The 19,104-nt window shown below is 33.7% G+C and overlaps 1 protein-coding gene across 1 annotated transcript in view; it reads left to right on the forward strand.

Annotated features, from left to right (window-relative positions):
- The window catches only part of Prkg1 (protein kinase cGMP-dependent 1), a 919,569-nt gene that overhangs the window by 821,710 nt on the left and 78,755 nt on the right, over window positions 1–19,104 (forward strand). The window contains exon 9 of the mRNA XM_048338777.1: window positions 7,299–7,373. Coding sequence (XP_048194734.1) covers window positions 7,299–7,373 — 75 coding nt within the window. The remainder of the gene's footprint in view (window positions 1–7,298; window positions 7,374–19,104) is intronic.

The following is a 19,104-nucleotide window of genomic DNA, read 5'->3' on the forward strand; positions in this document are numbered from 1 at the left end:
TGTTGTGTCCCAAAGGATCTGGTACTTTGTGTAATCATCTTGGTTTAATTCCATAAACATTTGAATTTTTTAAGGAAATAGAGGAAGCAATCCAGAAATTCATATGGAACAATAAAAGACCTAGAATAGCAAAAACAGTCCTAAGCAGAAAGAACAGTGCTGGAGGAACTACAATACCAAACTTCAAGCTGTATTATAAAGCTATAGTAATAAAAACAGCTTGTTATTGGCACCAGAACAGCCCTGAAGACCAACAGAACAGAATTGAAGACCCAGAAAGGAACCCACAGAACTATCCCTACTTACTTATTCTATGATAAAGGAGCTAAAAATAGGATGGAAGATAGCCTCTTTAACAAATGGTGCTGGCAAAACTGGTTCAACACCTGCAATAAATTAAAACTAAATCCTCATATATCACCCTGCACCAAAACCAATTTCAAATGGATCAAAGACCTTGAAATAAATACAGATACCCTGAAAACACTAAAAGAAGGAGTAGGAGAAACACTTGGGCTCCTTGGCACAGGACGGAACTTCCTTAACAAAGACCCAGAAATGCTACAAATCAAAGAAAGGATGGACAAGTGGGATTGCATTAAACTGCAGAGCTTCTGCAGGGCAAAGGACATAGCTTGCAAGATAAACAGAAAGTCCACATATTGGGAAAAGATCTTTACTGGCCATACAATGGACAAAGGCCTCATATCTAAAATATATGCAGAACTAAAAAAATTAAATTCCTCCAAAACAAAACCGCAAAGAACCAACAGCCCCCTCAACAAGTGGGCTAAAGACTTAAAAAGAGACTTCTCTGATGAGGAAATGAGACTCTGATGAGGAAATGAGAATGGCCAAGAGACATATGAAAAAGTGCTCTACATCACTGGCCATAAAAGAAATGGAAATGAAAACAACATTGAGATTCGACTTCACCCCAGTAAGAATGTCCTTTATCAAGAAAACTAACAATAACAAATGTTGGAGGGGATGTGGCCAAAAGGGAACCCTACTTCATTGTTGGTAGGAATTTAAACTGGTTCAGCCACTCTGGCGAACAGTATTGAGATTTCTCAGAAGGATAAAAATAGAGCTCCCCTATGACCCAGCAGCCCCACTTTTGGGCATTTACCCAAAAGACCACAAACAAGAACACACTAAAGCCACCAGCACAACAATGTTCATCGCAGCACAATTTGTCATAGCTAAAATACGGAACTAACCCAGATGCCCCTCAGTAGACAAATGGACAAGGAAAACGTAGTACATATACACAATGGAATTTTATGCTGCTATCAGAAAGAATGACATTGTCCAATTCATAAGGAAATGGAAGGACTTGGAAAAAATTATACTAAGTGAAGTGAGCCAGATCTAAAGAAACATGGACTCTATGGTCTCCCTCTAGGGAATAATTAGCACAGGTTCAGGGTAGTCACAGCAGAGGATCACAAGAGCCTAATAGCTATGCCCCTATGAATGCATAAGATGATGCTAAGTGATATGAACTCCATGTTATGGAAATGAATGTTATATCACTGTTATAATTACATTCAATATGCCATGTGAAACTGTTTCTTCTTTTGTTGACGGTCCTCTTGTATCCGCTTCCTGTGGTTGTACCCTCTGTATCACTGTATCACTGTATCTCATCTGAGTACACTGGATACTGTATATACTGGTATTAGAACTAGGGAACTGAAAGGGAATATCAAAATCAAGAGACAACGGATACAAAGACAAATGACTCCAAAAGCAATACTTGCAAAAACATTTGGTGTAAACTGACTGAACAGCTCATGGGGGGAGAGGGAAAGGGGAAGGGGGAAGGGGGGAATGAGGGAGGAGGTAAGAAACAGTACAAGAAATGTACTCAAGGCCTAACATATGAAACTTGAACCTCTCTGTACATCTCTTTGACAATTAATAAGTAAAAAAAAAGAATTTAATAGATAAAAGTGTTCCTATTTCTTGTTAAAGCTTCTGATTCAGGTTGGATTGCAGAAAGCATCACTTGCAAAGAGAAATGCCCATACTATTTTATATGTTAACACACTCAGAATAGAGCAACAGTAATGCATTAATGGGAACGAAGAAATGTTTTTAAATTTTTTATCAGGCTGAAGATTTATTTTTAGTTTTTATGCAACATGGAGAAAGTGGTGTCCTATTTTAACTATGCCATCATCAGTAGCCAGTTCTTTTGACTTCTTTGGTAGTTATGGTTAAGTTTTATTCTCTCTCTCTCTCTCTCTCTCTCTCTCTCTCTCAGACAGATACTGAGCCTCATATACTTTAGGTTATAATAAGCAAAGTAATTAAATTATCTCAGATTCAACATTAGTTCCCCTCCTTCATTCTTGGTTTATATGCTGTTTATATCCAATATTTCTTAGTTCACAAGTTTGACAATAAATAAGCAGATCTATACCAAGTTCAAAAACAATTCCACTAAGCTGGATATGCTGTTCTGCCTGTAATTCAGCACTGAGGAGAGTGAAGCAAGAGATTCACAAGTTTGTACCTAACCTTGACTACATGATGAGTTCAAGCAGAACTTATGCCATGTAAGCAAACTGGATCTCTAAGGATAAATGCAGGCTATGGATGTTGCTATTAGATATCTTGACCATGTCAAATTGCAATGAAAGTTCCAAACTTGCTTCTTCACAGACCAACAGTGGTTTACCCATAATACTTTGAGTAGCTCAAATTTATAAGAATGTCTTCATTCAACTATGTTTAGTCATGGTGGTATGTACACAGAAGTCTTATAAGTTATTATTTAAGGAAAAATAGTTACAGATTCAGAATTCTATGAGGAAGTATCTTTTATCTTTGAAAACACAATTTTCTCGCGTGTGTGTGTGTGTGTCTGTGTGTGTGTGTGTGTGTGTGTTTGGGAAATAATTTATCCAAGGTTAAAATTTCAATGTCTAATGCTACATTTGACTTACCACATTAAGATAACTATACTCAGGGTTGACAGACATTCTGTTAGTTCTGGTGGATACTGAAATAGTTTCTGGAATAAAATTCTTTCTTTGTACCTTTTTGTCCTATAATATTTAACTTAGTTGAGTTAGAAGAATAGATTTAGAATATATCATGTTGCATGGTTATAATCAAGGAAATAAACCTACTTTAAACAACTTATATGCGATTTTCTCCTCCAACCCTATTTTGACTCTCAAAAAAATCTGTTTTATAATTTGATCACAAAATTCTTTAATGTAGAGATAAATGCTATCAAACATGTTTTATATATATATATATGAAGCTTTCATAACAAAATCAATTTTAGTAAAATTAATATTCAGTAATATTTAATGATTCTTTTAAAAAAATAATTGCTTATTTCTTGTTAAAGTGATGTACAGAGGAGTTTCAGTTTCATACATAAGGCCATGGGTACATTTCTTGTGTTATTTGTTACCTCCTCCCTCATTCCCCCTCCCCTTTTCCCTCTCCCCCACTGAGTTGTTCAGTTAGTTTACACCAAATGGTTTTGCAAATATTGCTTTTGGAGTCGTTTGTCTTTTTATCCGTTGTCTCTCAATTTTGATATTCCCTTTCACTTCCCTAGTTCTAATACCAGTATAATGATCTCATACATTGTACCTAATGGGGCAAGATAGGTTTGCATGAGGATTGAATCAATTTGAATCTGGTTTTGTGTCTCTATTTCTGAGCATACATATGATTTATGAATTTTAAAATGTTCATAGCTGTAAGATGTAAGACAAATACTGTTACTCCTTAGCAGCATGATAATGCTGGTCTTTGATAACTTAAACTGTCTTTTTGATAATTTAAAAGCCCATTTCTCTGTGGATGACATCCCATAATATCTGAATTTAAGAAGAAAATTATACAATTTTTAGACTTACCACTGACTAATCAGCTACATTTGGAAGGATGTTTTGGCTTAATGATGAAAACATCTTAATAACTGAAATTATTACCCACTGAGTTTAGAACATCATGTTCTGAAACAGACAAAACTTCATAGAATGAAAAACATTTCAACTGACATATTTATTAAAGAAACTTTCCAAAAATGTTACCATTTTTCGTGTAAAGTAGTCATATTTTTTTTGCCTCCCTTCCTCCATTTACCATTTTCCTACCTCGTTCTCTCCTTTCCTTTCTTCCTCCTTCCCATTTGCTTTCCAAACACCAGGCAAGTCTATTTAAACCACCAATATTAATTTAAAGGAGATTTCCCATTTGATTTTTTCTATTAATTTTTATTTTTGCTTACTTGATTGATATCATTTCACACATTTGCCTCAAAACTTTTAATATGTGCATAATGCATGTATGCAGTTGAGGTGGGCTACTTATTATTTTTTTTACTTAATACTGTGTTCTTAATTTATTTGAAATTAATTTTAGAGTTTATATGAAAGTGGATATTTACTTTCCAAGACTGAAACAGAAATTGTGCAGGTCAAGAAACAGAAATTGTGCATGACTCTGAGTTTACAAGAATAATCCAATTATTATCTGTTGTATATGTTTATTATGTTCAATAAATTTCATCTTAGGATATCTACTCATACAGTTGATGACATTCAAAATAGTTATCAACTATATTGCAATCTATTTGAGGAATACAGTGTTAACAAAAGTCATTTTCTTTATTAGTAAAAAGAAAAATGACATAAGTAAATATTTCAAAAGACAGATGATACCTACAGTAATACTTTCCCAAATGTCAGTTTCATAAAAGTGTACAGATGGCAGGTGTTTCAATCATCTTTCACAGAATGACTATGAAAAGAAACACTGAAGTACTAAAGAGAAGTGCCTACTGATAATTCTGCAGCTCCTTCAATTAGCAATTGAGATGCCTTAAATTATTCACTTACGGACATACAGACAGTGGCAGTAACTGAAAACTTAATAATGTCCATTAAAAATCTACATTTTTCTTAAATGATTTAAAGAAAATAGTTGATTTTCTGTTTGAAATGATTTAGAATATTATCAGGATGTGACTGTTTCAAAACTGTTATATTTCTATTAACTCAGATTGGTTTCCAAATAAAAATCATTACAAATGTTGTATGGTTCCAATTCCAAAAGCCGAAATTTTACACTAGGGCAATGTTTACTTTAAAAAGAAATTCTAGGGGTGGGAATACGGCCTAGTGGCAAGAGAGCTTGCCTCATATACATGAAGCCCTGGGTTCAATTCCCCAGCACCACATGTGTAGAAAATAGCCAGAAGTGGTGCTGTGGCTCAAGTGGTAGAGAGCTAGCCTTGAGCAAAAAGGAGCCGGGAATAGTGCTCAGGCCCTGAGTCCAAGGCCCAGGACTGGCAAAAAAAAAAAGAAAGAAAGAAAAGAAAAAAAATTCTATATTTTCTATCTACGTTATTGAATATAAATACAAATGTTTCTGTAAATAACTAAAGAACCATTCCATGAATCCTATTTAAATAATTTTCTCAACCTCAGGGATTTTGTTCACCATTTATATTATATTTGATAATAATTCTGAAGATTTTATAATGGCTATTTTCTGGTATTCAAACAGTCAGTATAAAATCATATAATTCTCTAAAGAAAAACTTAGACTTCAGAAGAGTATGATATCCCTGTCCTCTGTCTAATGCTTTTCTCATGGTCAGATTTTATATGCAGTGCTTATTGTGTTTAGTACAAAACTCTAGTGATCCTTCCTCCCAGATGAGATCATTTCCCAAGGGTCTGTGATAACAGCTGCTCCATCCCCTTCCACACAGCTCCTTAGGCAGGTGTAATGTTCTTTCTAGATTATCATAAATAAAGACATAAATAAATAAATACTAAGAGCAATTAAGTAGCTGTTAAATTTAAATCAAAGAAATGATATGCTGTGTTTTTACTATTCTGTCTTTCATAATTTATTGTTTAATGCTCAAAACATACAAAGCCATTCGCTGATTAAGATTACAGAAAAGATGGCAGAGTGCTTGTCTAGCATGCAAGAAGCCCTGCATTTTATTCCTGGAACTGCCAAACATATCAGTAATTACAGAGGTATAAAATCAAAATATAATTTTATGCAGTCTTTAAAAACTCTCACCCAGGTATCAGATAGTGCTAGAAATTTTACAATCATCCTCAAGGCATTTTCATTTGGATAAGAGGTGTGGAACCAAGCTTAAAGTCAAAAGGAACAATTGCCTATTTCCAGTCAGTCTCCACACTATCTCCATGATTATGTATTTGTTTTTATTCTCTCTTGTTTTAATGTACTCACCCAGAAAACATTAATAACTCAGAGGGTCATTTGTATATTTGTTATTATTCACAAAGCACACTGCAAAACACCTATAAAGAAATAAAAAAAATTCCTAGTGTGCAAGCCAAATTCTGACTACCATGCGACAATCTAAGACTCTATGAGTTTTCCTTTTGTTCCTTCATGTAGTCTAGTTTGGTGCTGCCCAAAATGTCATATATTTGAGTTATCATTCCTAAGTGTATTTTATAACTGTCAAGGGTAATTCTAGTACGTGTATGCTTTCATATTGTTTTACCTCAATGCTTTACATTATGAATGCATACTATATGTGACTTCACTCCATAAAGTAAGCCTAAACACAGTTACACCATAGGTATTGAGGAGAATTTAGATTAAGCAGCTACATTAATCTTCCTGCTTTATATTAAAGTAACTATATTCTCATTCCTCCAAATGAGTTGATTTTTCTATCTCTCTCTTTTGTTAAATATTTTCCTAGATGGTAAAGTTTATTCTGCTTGGAAGATGAACTATTTTTAAAGGGGAGATAATGATGTTTGTCTGCAATAGTTTGGAATTAATACATGATAATACCAATTAAATTAGCTGACACCAAATTAAATAACTGCCAATTAAATAGAAGAATCTGACAAACTATGCCTACACCATCTTTAATTGATAGATATTCTTGTTGTTTCAGTATTATAAAGAAATGACTCATTATCTTTTGGTTTCATAGGAGTTAGTCTATCATATGCTCTCTCACCCAGTGCTTCGGGTATTTTTGCCAGATATGGTTGCCAAATATGGTTATGTGCTGGGAACTATAGAGGTGAACTGACTAAGAAAGGTCACTGATTGTATAAAGTTTATATCCTAGTCAGGGAAGAATACCACTGTCCAGGATGTTTCTTAATAATGTACTTTACAAAGTAGGGATTCTTTTTAATTAGATGCTTTTATCTTGTTTCAACCTATTACTAATCTATTAGCCAGGTTGTCATTGTCATTGTTTCTATTTCATGGTGAATCATCTTAATCTCTGTGTTTCTCTTTGGCAGCTCTTTCAAGCATCTGATTGGAGGGCTGGATGATGTTTCTAATAAAGCTTATGAGGATGCAGAAGCTAAAGCAAAGTAAGTTGATACTACATTCTTTGGCCTTTACTTTGATAAAGATTTTGAATAGAGATAAAATCAAATACTTTGAACATCTTAACTTAGTCTAATATTCAAATACATGAAGAAGCTACTTTCTTGACAGGAAAAAGAAACACACCTCTAAATAAAATTATTACCCAATGTTTACTTGGTAAGCATTTCTCTCTTTAAATACAAAACCTTAATTTTTATGATAAAAATCAACTCAAAAAGGAAAAGTAGCTATATAAAATATAAAGAACTGAAAATTTGTCCTACTGAAAATACTTTTGGAACAGATGGAGACTATGTTGGACAGTGGTTTGTGGAATTACATGAAAGATAATATGGCTAGAACTGTGTACCTGAAAAAAATCACTGTAGTGAGCTTTGATGCTAGTAATATGAGAAAAATATTTGCTAATGCATGTACTATTAATTATAATTCTGCAATATAATGCAGCTCTTCTATAAAGGCATTTTGATTTAAGACTAGAACTTAACTATTTGACAAAAATCTTGAGTTTGAGAGTCACTATTTCTGGAAAAGGGTTTGACTAACAAAATCAATAGTCCCTACATCTCCTCCTCTTGTCTCAAATGCTTGTTGGTATTTCATATGATATAGGTAATTGGAGGGATTAATTTTATAAAATTTCAAGTTGAAGATATACTAGGGCCAGTATTTGATTTTGGCTTTGTAGGAACATAAAAATCACAAACAATCTGTTCTGCATTGAAGATTCAAAGAGTAGAAAGAGTAACTAAAATAGTATAGATTGTAACAAACGTTAAAATTGTAAACTTATATTCACCTGTCACACAAATGTATTTTCATTTTACTTTCCACACACATTGTTTTAATTTTCTCTTAACTCTGGAGCAAGAGAGCCTTAAACTCTGAGAATTAATGTCAGAAATGTAGGAAATTGAACTTGCCAGTTTTAATAGCACATTCTACAAAGGCTTTGGGGATACCTAAGAAGTAATCAATATTCTTTTTCTCTGATTTTTCTGCAACACATTAAAATGCATGTTAATGCTAAGTTTGGACATCAGTCTCATAAATTAGTACTAATCTCACTGAGATGGCAGAGGGTCCATTTAAGATATCTTATCTATTTTAAAAGTTATCAAAGCTCCTTTGGATTTTAACCCCTAAGGGATTATTTTCTTGACATATAAAAAAAGTCCTTTATGTTTATTACCACAATTTGCCTTTTTCTTGGACATGGACATAGGTATATAATATATGCACATAGACATAGACATATAGATGTACTGATATTAATATACATATAATAACTGGTACATTATTTTTAAAACTCATCTAAATCTAGTTGAGGAATTTAAAATGTTAAAGGTTTTTTTTTTGTTAATGATGTGTTCCTGATGCTTTGTTGTATTTGTCCCCTGTTAAACTTTAGAATATTCTGTAATGATAATGTTTTCATATCTTATATTTACTCAATGGAAAGTTGATACTGGCACAACATAAAATTGATACTTTTTGAGAAAGTGATTGTGAATCAGTTATATAATTCTCAGAGTCTATCAATGCTATGTGATATCAATGTGCACATCTCATAAACTCTGGCCATTCATGGATTTACTGGTACACACTACAAGGTAGTAAGAAAACTTGCTACACTAAAATAGATTCAGATGATTAGAAGTTATGATAACTATTCTTTACACTGGAAGAAAACCGTCAGCATAAAAATAGGCCCTGGGCAGAAGCCACGAATCTTGGATGGTATTCCCGTACTCTGTCATACCTAGACAAGTGATCTTGGGCATCACTCTTAGTACATGTCTTTCAGTCTCACCTTTAAAATGATATTTTTGTTGTAATTGATGATGGTTTGTACAAACTTTGTAAATTATAATGATATATAGGAAAGTATGATATTCTTGGTAGAATTAACCATTGAGCATTAATACACTTGATACATGGAAGGAATGACACATACTCATTATGCCATGCATATTACATAAAACTGATTTTTCAGAGCAAGAAGTAAGGAAAATTCTATTTCTCTGACATCACCCAACCTAGAAAATATTTTATACATTTACTAAAATGGCAACTTTTAAGTAAAAGTGAATTAAGCAATGGTTAAGCAACAAGCAAGTTAATGAAATTACATCAAGGTACTTCTTGGTGCTTTTATGCGACTTATAGATTTGATAGGTGATAAATTAGCCATGTGTAAATACTGTACAGAATTAAAGTGTACAACATTATTTAAATATACCCTAACTATTCAAATGATCACTCTAGCTAATTAACACATTCATCATCTCTCAGAGTTATAGTGTGTGTGTGTGTGTGTGTGTTGTGTGTGTGTGCGTATATATGTGTGAATGTATGAGACAATGCTTGAATCAATTACTGACTAGATTAGTGGCTCATTAGATGGAACTGCCACTTAGATTGGTGAATAATCAGTGGACTGTACGTCCAGATCCATCACTGATAGAGTTATCAACTGATAATATCTGTTGTTGATTAGGTCAGCTGGTTATTAGGTCAAATATTAAATAATTTAGCCACTGATTGGATCAAATACTGATCAGATTATCTGATGATCAGATTCTCCCACCCCTTGATTAGATCAATCATTGATAGATGTATATATACTATTTTAGCAAATTTCATCCAGGAAAATTTGTTTGAAAGTTTTGTTCAATTTATGTTAAGACTCAATGAATGCATAGCCCATGATCCTAGATATGGATGAATATTTGGAAAATGAACTAGGAAGATGCAAATATCTGAATTCTTGGACCCAGTTCTAGAGAGAATGATAAAAAACCACTTCATTCTTCACAATAGTCACATTAAAAATGTTTGAGACATCATTGTTATATCCTTTATACTGTTGGTACTTTGTAAGCTCTTAATCAATAATTAATGCCAAAAGATTTCCCAAGTGGAACTCATCGCTTAATTAAGTATCATGTCACTCAGAGAAGGCAAAGTATAAATTATTCCCCAGGGAGAACATTTTTAGATGCATTAATAATTTTAAACATCTCTTGTATTAGCATTGCTGTTGGTCACTATTGAATTTCTTCTCATTAACTACACTGCCATTTGGCTTTGTATTTAAGGGATTTACAAAACTTTTCTACAGTGTGGAACTTAGAAGCATCTCTAATTAGTTGATACTCCCTGGGTAATTCTGTTATGCCCCTAAATCATTATGTAGATTACAAATTCTTCACCTTTGGAACTGAGTTGTTTTGGCTCCATTGAGACTGCTTTAGCTTTACAAGTTCCAGTCCATTTTGCAAAAGCTATAGAACATACGATTAATATTTCTAAAATCCTCAAAAATGATCTTGTCATTCCTCCGTTTGAAACCACTATTGGTACTGAACAATATACTGTTACTACTTGAGTGAGAAAAGGAAAGCCAAATAAGACTTCCCTATCTGTATTTTTGAACTATAAAGACTGATTTTATTGAGACATTTAAAAACTCAATCATGGCGGGGGTGAGGGGCATGCCTGTGATTTAAGTACCTGGGAGGCTGAGACAAGAGACTCTCAGCCAGTCTGTTACATAGGAAGTGCTATGAAAGCATGAGCTATGAAAGCAAGACTTTGTATCACAAAAAACAAAATCAACAAAACCAAAAACAAAACTTACACATGGAAAACTCATTAGCTATTAGCTATTAGGCTAATAGATAATGGCAGGATGAGTTTCTCAAACATGCATGCTCTGCTTCTCAGGACATCTACACCAAGCAAAAAGTTCAGTTGCCAGTCCAGAGACATTAGCTTAGAGAAACTTCATAATAAAAGTTTCAGAATTGTTCTGTTACAAAATATGTGTTTTTCAGATAGCTATTCTATAATTATTCTTGATAAAAAATATCTTTACAGTGTGATTCAGTGTATCTTGATTTCCGTTAATTATCCACAGAGGGCGCCTATTTTTATAACCACAGACAACATTAGGAGAGACAACATTAGGATGAACGTTTGGCATCATTGGAACTTATTTGGAACAGAAAGTAGCAAGAGTGATGACAAGTATTTATTATTTTCCTTTGATAAACATACATTCACTCATTAATAGGCATCTAGAAATTTATGTACAGTAAGTCCAGCATTATGCTATATACTGTGCATACCAAATATAAAACAGACTTCGAATCCTAAGAACCACCATCTCCATCTATATTTAAGGCTTGAGTTATAAAAAAAATTATGACCACTTTATATTCATAACCATTCATAAGTATAAAAAGTATGTGCTTTGACTGGGTGCTGATGACCCATGACTGAAATCCTAGCTACACAACAGGAGGAGGATGTGTGAAAATTGCTGTTCAAAGTAACCTAGGTTTATCTCCAGTTAACCACAAAAAAAACCCAAAAACAAGAACAAAAACAAAAAAACAACCATAAGTAGAACTGTGGCTCAACTGGTAGAGTGAGAGCCTTAGGCACAAAAATCTCAGGGACAATGCCCAGGTACGGAATTCAAGTCTCAGGACCTGTACCCCAAAATAAAAAATGAAAATGCTTTATTCCATTTTAAGTATTTCTGATATATGGCTACTTCTTAAGTGAAATAATATATATATATATATATAATATCATTTTTGTCAGTAATAAGGCTTGAATTTAGGGCCTAGTTGCTGTCCCTGAGCTCTTTTGCTCAAGGTTAGCACTCTATCACTTCAAGCCACAGTGCCACTTCCAGTTTCCTGGTGGTTAATTGGAGATTAGTCTTACAAACTTTCCTGCCCAGGTTGTCTTTGAACCACAATCCTAACATCTCAGCCTCCAAAGTAGCAAGGACCATAGGCATGAGCCACCAGATCCTAGTCTTAAATGAAACATTTTAAAATTAGACTATCAATGTGTGCTCTGCTAAATACTATACTTAAAAATGATAGAAAAAACATATTTTTCCAAAGAAAAATATCTAATACATTATAGCACTAGTATTCACCTTACAAATATATACATATGTATATTTCAATTTCTTTTTTAATTTTTATGTTTTACCATGAACATATTCAATATAAAGGTTGCCCTCATAAAGTGACTGGCATCTGCCAAACTATCTTCCAAGATTAAGGTCATACAATGGGTGAAAAAATAATTTTGATATTTTTGATGATGTGTATTTTTACTAAAATAGTTTCCACTTTCATTATTAATAGAAATAATATGTCAGAATTAAGGGAACAAAAAGAAAAGTGATACAACACAACTGCTATTAAGGATCTGTGTTTTACAATTGTACTTTTAGCACATTTACCATTTTATGTTTTTAGCCAGATGCCACTGACTCACACTTTTAATGCTCAGGAGATTGAGATCTGATGATTGTGGTTGGAAGTCAGTGCTATTATTGATGCAGGAGGTGTGAATGAGGCACAAAAGCCCTATATTGATGTGATCATTTGAGCAGGAATACTATTGTCTGATATTTTCAAGTTTACTTTTGATGATGAGCCTTGTTGTTTGACACATTGTGAGGGCAGTAAAATATGTTCTTCATTACATTTCATTAGCACTGAGCACCATTTAGTCGCTCCCTCTGCTGTCACAAGAAAAGGGCTCCATGCTCTTTGGCAACACATCTTGCTCAGGCTTTGACTGTTCACTCATCAAATGCTTCTCTAAGCACTAGAGGCTATGCAAATTAGAGCTGAGGCCTGCATTGTCTGGTAAAGTTTGAAATGGCCTCTGGTCAACCAGTTTCTAACAAAACATGAGCTTTTGAAGACACCAACTGGTTCACTGGCAACTGAGTTTTCAAACACAAGCTTTGAAATTTAGGCTTTGCTTATTAAGTGTTTTATTACCAGATTTATCCATCTTATTATTCCCATAATCTTATCGCCAATTTACTTAAAACAACTTGGTCTTCATCCAAGCAATTCTCAGGCAAACACCCCCCACCCCCCACCACCGATGGAAAGAATTCAAGTGAGCAATATTCTGTTCCAAAATGGGGATATATGTCAATAAAATGAAAAGATCACTGAGATTGGCATGAAATAGATTTGAAACCAGAATTAGAACTTTCTGACCACTAGTAGGTGGAAAAGCAAGACAGCCCAGTTGGCTAAGTAATAAAAATGATTTTCCACTTCAGTTAAGAGCACAGGATAGGAAACAAGAAAGAATTTCAGCATTTGGCCCTGCTCTAGTAAGTTGGCTTTCAACCTTACAAGAGCTGTTTGTTTTTAAACTCTAGTACATGCAATCTGGCTAGGAAGATATATAGAATAGTTTCTGGGACTGGTAATACTAATAGATTAATACTGTCAGTGTGATTTGTATCTTCACAAAAAAGTAAATTTCTCTTTTAAGTACAGTGAGATGGATTTGTTGCTTTTTTAGAAACTGATTTTCATGATAAAACTACTTGGCTTGGATAGGATTTTTTTTCTTTTTGTTTATTTCACTAGAACATTGAAAACTCTCAAAGGCCATTTGCTAATTTCTTTTCTGCAGATTATCTTTAAGACTCCCTAGGTAGCAAGACTTTATAAATGTGAATCCCAGTATGTCTTTGCATGCAACCTTTTCTAATTGACAGAGAAGAGGACTAAAGATAATTGAAAATTCTACTGCTGCTGACTTGCTTGGGTAAAACAGACAAACCATTAGTTATCTGACTCGTCTTTCTTCTGAAAAAGGATATAAGATAATGACAACTGAAAATTATTTTCAAAGCATCAAGAACACTTCAAATATCCCATGGAAATTATCCTATGAATAACTATCTATGGATAGTTTGGTCCCTTTAAAGACAAGCTTTTCCAGGCTGCCAAAACTTCCATAGATATCAGAATAATTTAGTGCATGTGTCTGTTCAATAAGACCGATTTATCAGCCTGTTTGTGATCCATTTTTCAAGAACCAGAAAGAAATTAATTTCGCATAATTTCTTTTGTGCTCTTGGTAGTTTTTATTGAAAAATTACAGTCTTGGGCAACTCCCTTTTTATGGAAAAATAATCTTTATTGAACTAGATGGTACTGATATGCAAGACTGCATCTGAGGTTGGGATCTCTAGATGCAGTCTGGCAACTCCTTTTTTTGTTCTTGAGTGAAGAACATCAGTGTTGCTCTCACTGAAGTGCACATAGCCTCATTCTAAACCAGCTTTACATAGAAGTTGAGACAGCTTAGGCAAAAACTTATTTTGTATTCTGGCTGGAGCTTGAATCAGGGTCTTCCCATCCTGCTTTGCTTATGGCTAATGCTCTACCACTTAAGCCATATCTCCAGTTGTGACTACTTTGAGTCTAAAAACACACAGTTAATTTTTTTAGCTCTTCTGAATTAGTTGAGTCCTGTCCATAAAGTGACAAGAACACTACCTGTGAGTTAAGAAGGTTGCTTTCTTTACCCAATGAACTTGAACAAAAATCCAGGGGGTCTGTTTCCTAGGGTGTACAAACAACAGCATTGGGACCCTACCTAATTTTTGGTTTGGGGATGCTAAAATGTTTAGAATGTGCCTAATAAAAGATTATTTTATATAAGCAGTTATATATATATATACACACATATATATATATATATTTAGTGGGGACATATTTCTGATTGTCAACAGATAACAGATTGTTTATGTTAGTTTGTTGGTGTCTCTTTTAACAGAGGTCACTAAGTAATATTTATTTCTTTTTTCTTCTTCCTTCCATCCATGTGGCTGTCCTCACTGCCTTTCACTGAAAACATGTATTTCTTTTTGAATCTGCATGTATTGCTGAGAGTACTCACATCGTTCAAAATATTTATATCAAAATTGATACAGTTTTGCTTGAAGTTCATTTTGACAATTCATAGTAGTTAAATAAATTAGCCTTTTAGATATAGCATTTTCCATTTTTGTCATTACACATACAATTTTCTCTTTCCAATATGACATTTAGATATGATAATGAGCCAGACTATCTTTCAATAAAATGTCATTAGAAAATTATAAAGTACATTTTAAACTGGTAAATGTTATACTAATATTTTCCCCATGCATCCTTTCAGAGAGAAATGATTTTTTAAGTAATGAATTAAAATGGCAGCATAAATCATTTTGATACAATGAGCACAATATACCCTATTCATTTACATCTTTAAATTGGTATTTGAGGATGACAAGACACAAAAGTGAGGCATGATTTTCTGAGAGCCATTTGCATGTGTCACACCAATTTTTAGCAATGCATAAATTTCAAGCATTTGTTGATTTCACAAACTGCATTAATTACTTCAGGCAACTAAACGGTTGCCCAGTATATTCACTATGTAGATATATAAAAACAAGGCAAATGATCTAGTGTTCAAAACCTGAACAATGTAGACACTCCCCTAAGTTACTGATTGAGCATATCCAATGGTTATAATACTAATATTCTTGAAAAGGGATTAGATATCTCCTCAAACTTATACATTTCAGATCACTTTGCATTTAAGAACTTGGAAAAAGTACATAGTATGTGTCTATAAATAATTATCAGTTGTTACATGTTTTTAAAATTGGCTTATACAATGTCACAATTTTGTTAAAAACAATTTTTTCCCAAATTAGATTCTCTGCTTGTCACGTCATTTGACACAAGTATTCTTGTAGACACTTTCTGATGGGGCTTATGATTTTGTTTCTCAAGCTTCTGAATTATTATATTATGGAACAATTAGACTAGATGAAGAATATGTTTTAGTTTGTATGAATTCTGCATATCAAGTGAATTTCAAAAGTTTCTGAGAAAAACAACCACAGGCCATTGAAAATATGACACCTTTATAAACAGGGACTAAATGACAGAGGTTACTTTTTGAGTAAACATTGACAAATATTGATATTTCCTTCTGTACTGACTAGTGCAATCAGACCAATAACTTTGAATGCCCAAATACACAAAGGTTCAGGGAGGGTCTTCAAAACAAAAGGCTGTAGGGAATGAATTTAATTACAGTTGTGCATGTTGACCAAAAGCATATAGAACAGTGGTCCCATATGATCATACCACTTAAAGATGTCCTAGGCACTTTAATGTATGAAAATAGGCTCTGTAATGTTCACATAATGGAAAAATGATTTTTCAAAATATATCTTTGTTAAGACACACATGACTATAATTACTGAAGTTTGATCACATTGCATTTTGAAAAGCAAAGAAATACTATGCAACCACATTACTAAAATAATTGCATTCTAACAGGCTATGTTTCTGCAGGTCCTCCTTTTGTCCTTATGTGACTTACATGAAAAACCATCAAATTCAAAGAAAATGTTTTCATTCTCTCAAAATTATACATATTCTCCCCAAAGAGATAATACTTTAAAAAAATCTTAGCTCTATTTTCCCTTCGTTTAACCAAAAATAAGGAGTGCAGTGTGATTTACATATTTTCTCTCTTATCTACAGGTACTTAAGTGTGTTATAATGCCATTTTCTTTTTTTTACTTTTTTGTGATGTAACTATTTAAGTAAATTCAAATGATATAGTTAAGAAACTCACTATTACTGAAGAGGTACAGGGATCCTGCCAATATATCACCATTAAATGATTAAAATGGTTTCAAACTATTTTTATTTATTTGTCTTGTCCTGGTACTGGGGTTTGAACTCAGGGACTGGGTGATGTCCCTTAGCCTTTTTTCTCAAGTCTAGAAAACTACCACTTGAGCCACAGCCCTTCTCTTTTTTTTGCTGTTTAATTGGGGAAAAGAGTATCACAAACTTTCCTGTCTAGGCTAGCTTCAAATCATGGTCCTTAGATATCACCCTCTTGAGTAGTTAGGATTACATGTGTGAGCACCTAGGTATTTCATTAGTTTCTGACACTGTGATCAATATAGATAGTTTAGAATCAGACCACTGTTGTCAGGTATTATATTATATTATTTAGTTTACACAGACAATTTCTTGCAACAGGCACATATACCTAACTATCAACTGCCTTCATATAATTTCAGTAGTTTCATAAATATTATATCTAAGTATGATTTAATATAAGCTTGTCTATGAGCTTTTTGCTATATTTTGTAATATTATCTTTGTTAAAGCTATTCACATGAGAAAGGATGTTTCAACCTAAGCTCTATTGAAATTTTGGGCTGGTAACAGATGTAGTGAGCTTTCTTGTAAGTTCCAGGATGTTTAAGAAAACCAGTGAATTCTAGCCAATATTATATCATAACCAATAAGGACTGAATCATGACATTCAAAAATGCTCCTAAACTTTAGCAAATATGTGCAGAGAGAAGGGAAAGAAAAAAATCACCCATGGTTGGGATATTGACAGAAAAACAAAAAGACAAAAGCATAGTGGTAAAACACTACAATTATATTATCAAGCATGGAATTATATTAAAAGTTGAAAATGAGACTTAACTTCCTGTAATTTAGCTTCTGAAAGAAAAGTATAACTATAATAAAAGCATCACAACTGGCATCTGAGAAGTCTTTAAATTCTATCAGGGGAGGGTTTGCCCAAATCTAATGCATTAAATGTTCCAATAAACCCCAACTATCCACAGTCAATGAAAATTGACAAGTTTCTCCCTAACACTCAAGGTTTAGTTAAATAGTAGTTAATCCTTCAAAAAGGAAAAAATTAAGCATGGTGGGAAGACCGATCCACTGGGAGAATTTGGCTTAACTTTGATTTTGAAGTAATTGGAGTGGGTACACTTGATGAAGCTAGCAAGTATTGTCTCAGTCTAATACTATACATTATTGGCTGGCATGTTCTTTTTTACACTGGATGTTTTGTCACTGTCATTGACTCTAATATAATTACTCGGTGGACAGTACAGTGAAATATCTTTCTATTCATATAAGCTTTTGGGTTATAGTAGTAAAATGTGGCGTTGTATTAAGACAGAAAACATAAAAACAGATTTCAGGTAAAATGAACATCCATAATAGATGGCTAAAATTCCATTGGTAATACAATACAGGTGCACACTACATCACAAAGGAGGAGGAACAGACTGAGGCAAAATGTAAAGGTGCTTCGGAGGACTGCAAGTCCCCAGTTTGACAAGCATTGCCAAATAGCGTTTTCACATTACATATTCTGTCGACAGGGTTTCATTAACTTTTAGAAATAAAGGGCATGACATTCTTTAAATTCCTCCTCCATGGTAATCACCAACAATAGATTTCTTCTACCACGGTGCTATATTGTCATCCTGCTGCCTGTTGACAGGACTTCAATTCCCCATGTGCTGCTAAGAGTCCTGTGCACTGGTCAGTGTGACTTCCTGCTGAAGGAAGGAAGCTCCCTGAACAATAAGAGACAGCCTTGCAAGGCCATGAGCTTCCATCACCTGAATATCCTCCCGTGCCAAAAGGGAAAATGGACAGTGCAGAGAGTGTGAGGGTTTTTCAAGCAGGAAAATAAATTAAAGATTAGAACAATTTAGGATCTGTAATTCCAAGAAAAAGCACATAAACAATAATAAATTAAGACAATTATTTGCTGAGATTATACTAAAACAGTAGACCATTGGAGTGGTTTTCCAAACTGATAGTCATGAGGAGTCAGAGAAATTCCTTTGGTGGAGTATTGTCAGTATTGCAGAATGCAAGCTGTATGATAAATAATATTGCTTTGTGTTTCTTTCACCCATGTGTGTATGTTTATATGATCAATTTTGTGTCATACTTATCTACTGTGTGCCCCAGCTGTGAGGGAGATATAAGTACAAGAGTCATGATCCAAGGACAACCC

The sequence above is a fragment of the Perognathus longimembris genome, chromosome 2 (genome assembly GCF_023159225.1).
Source record: "Perognathus longimembris pacificus isolate PPM17 chromosome 2, ASM2315922v1, whole genome shotgun sequence".
In the NCBI taxonomy this organism is placed as follows: Eukaryota; Metazoa; Chordata; class Mammalia; order Rodentia; family Heteromyidae; genus Perognathus; species Perognathus longimembris.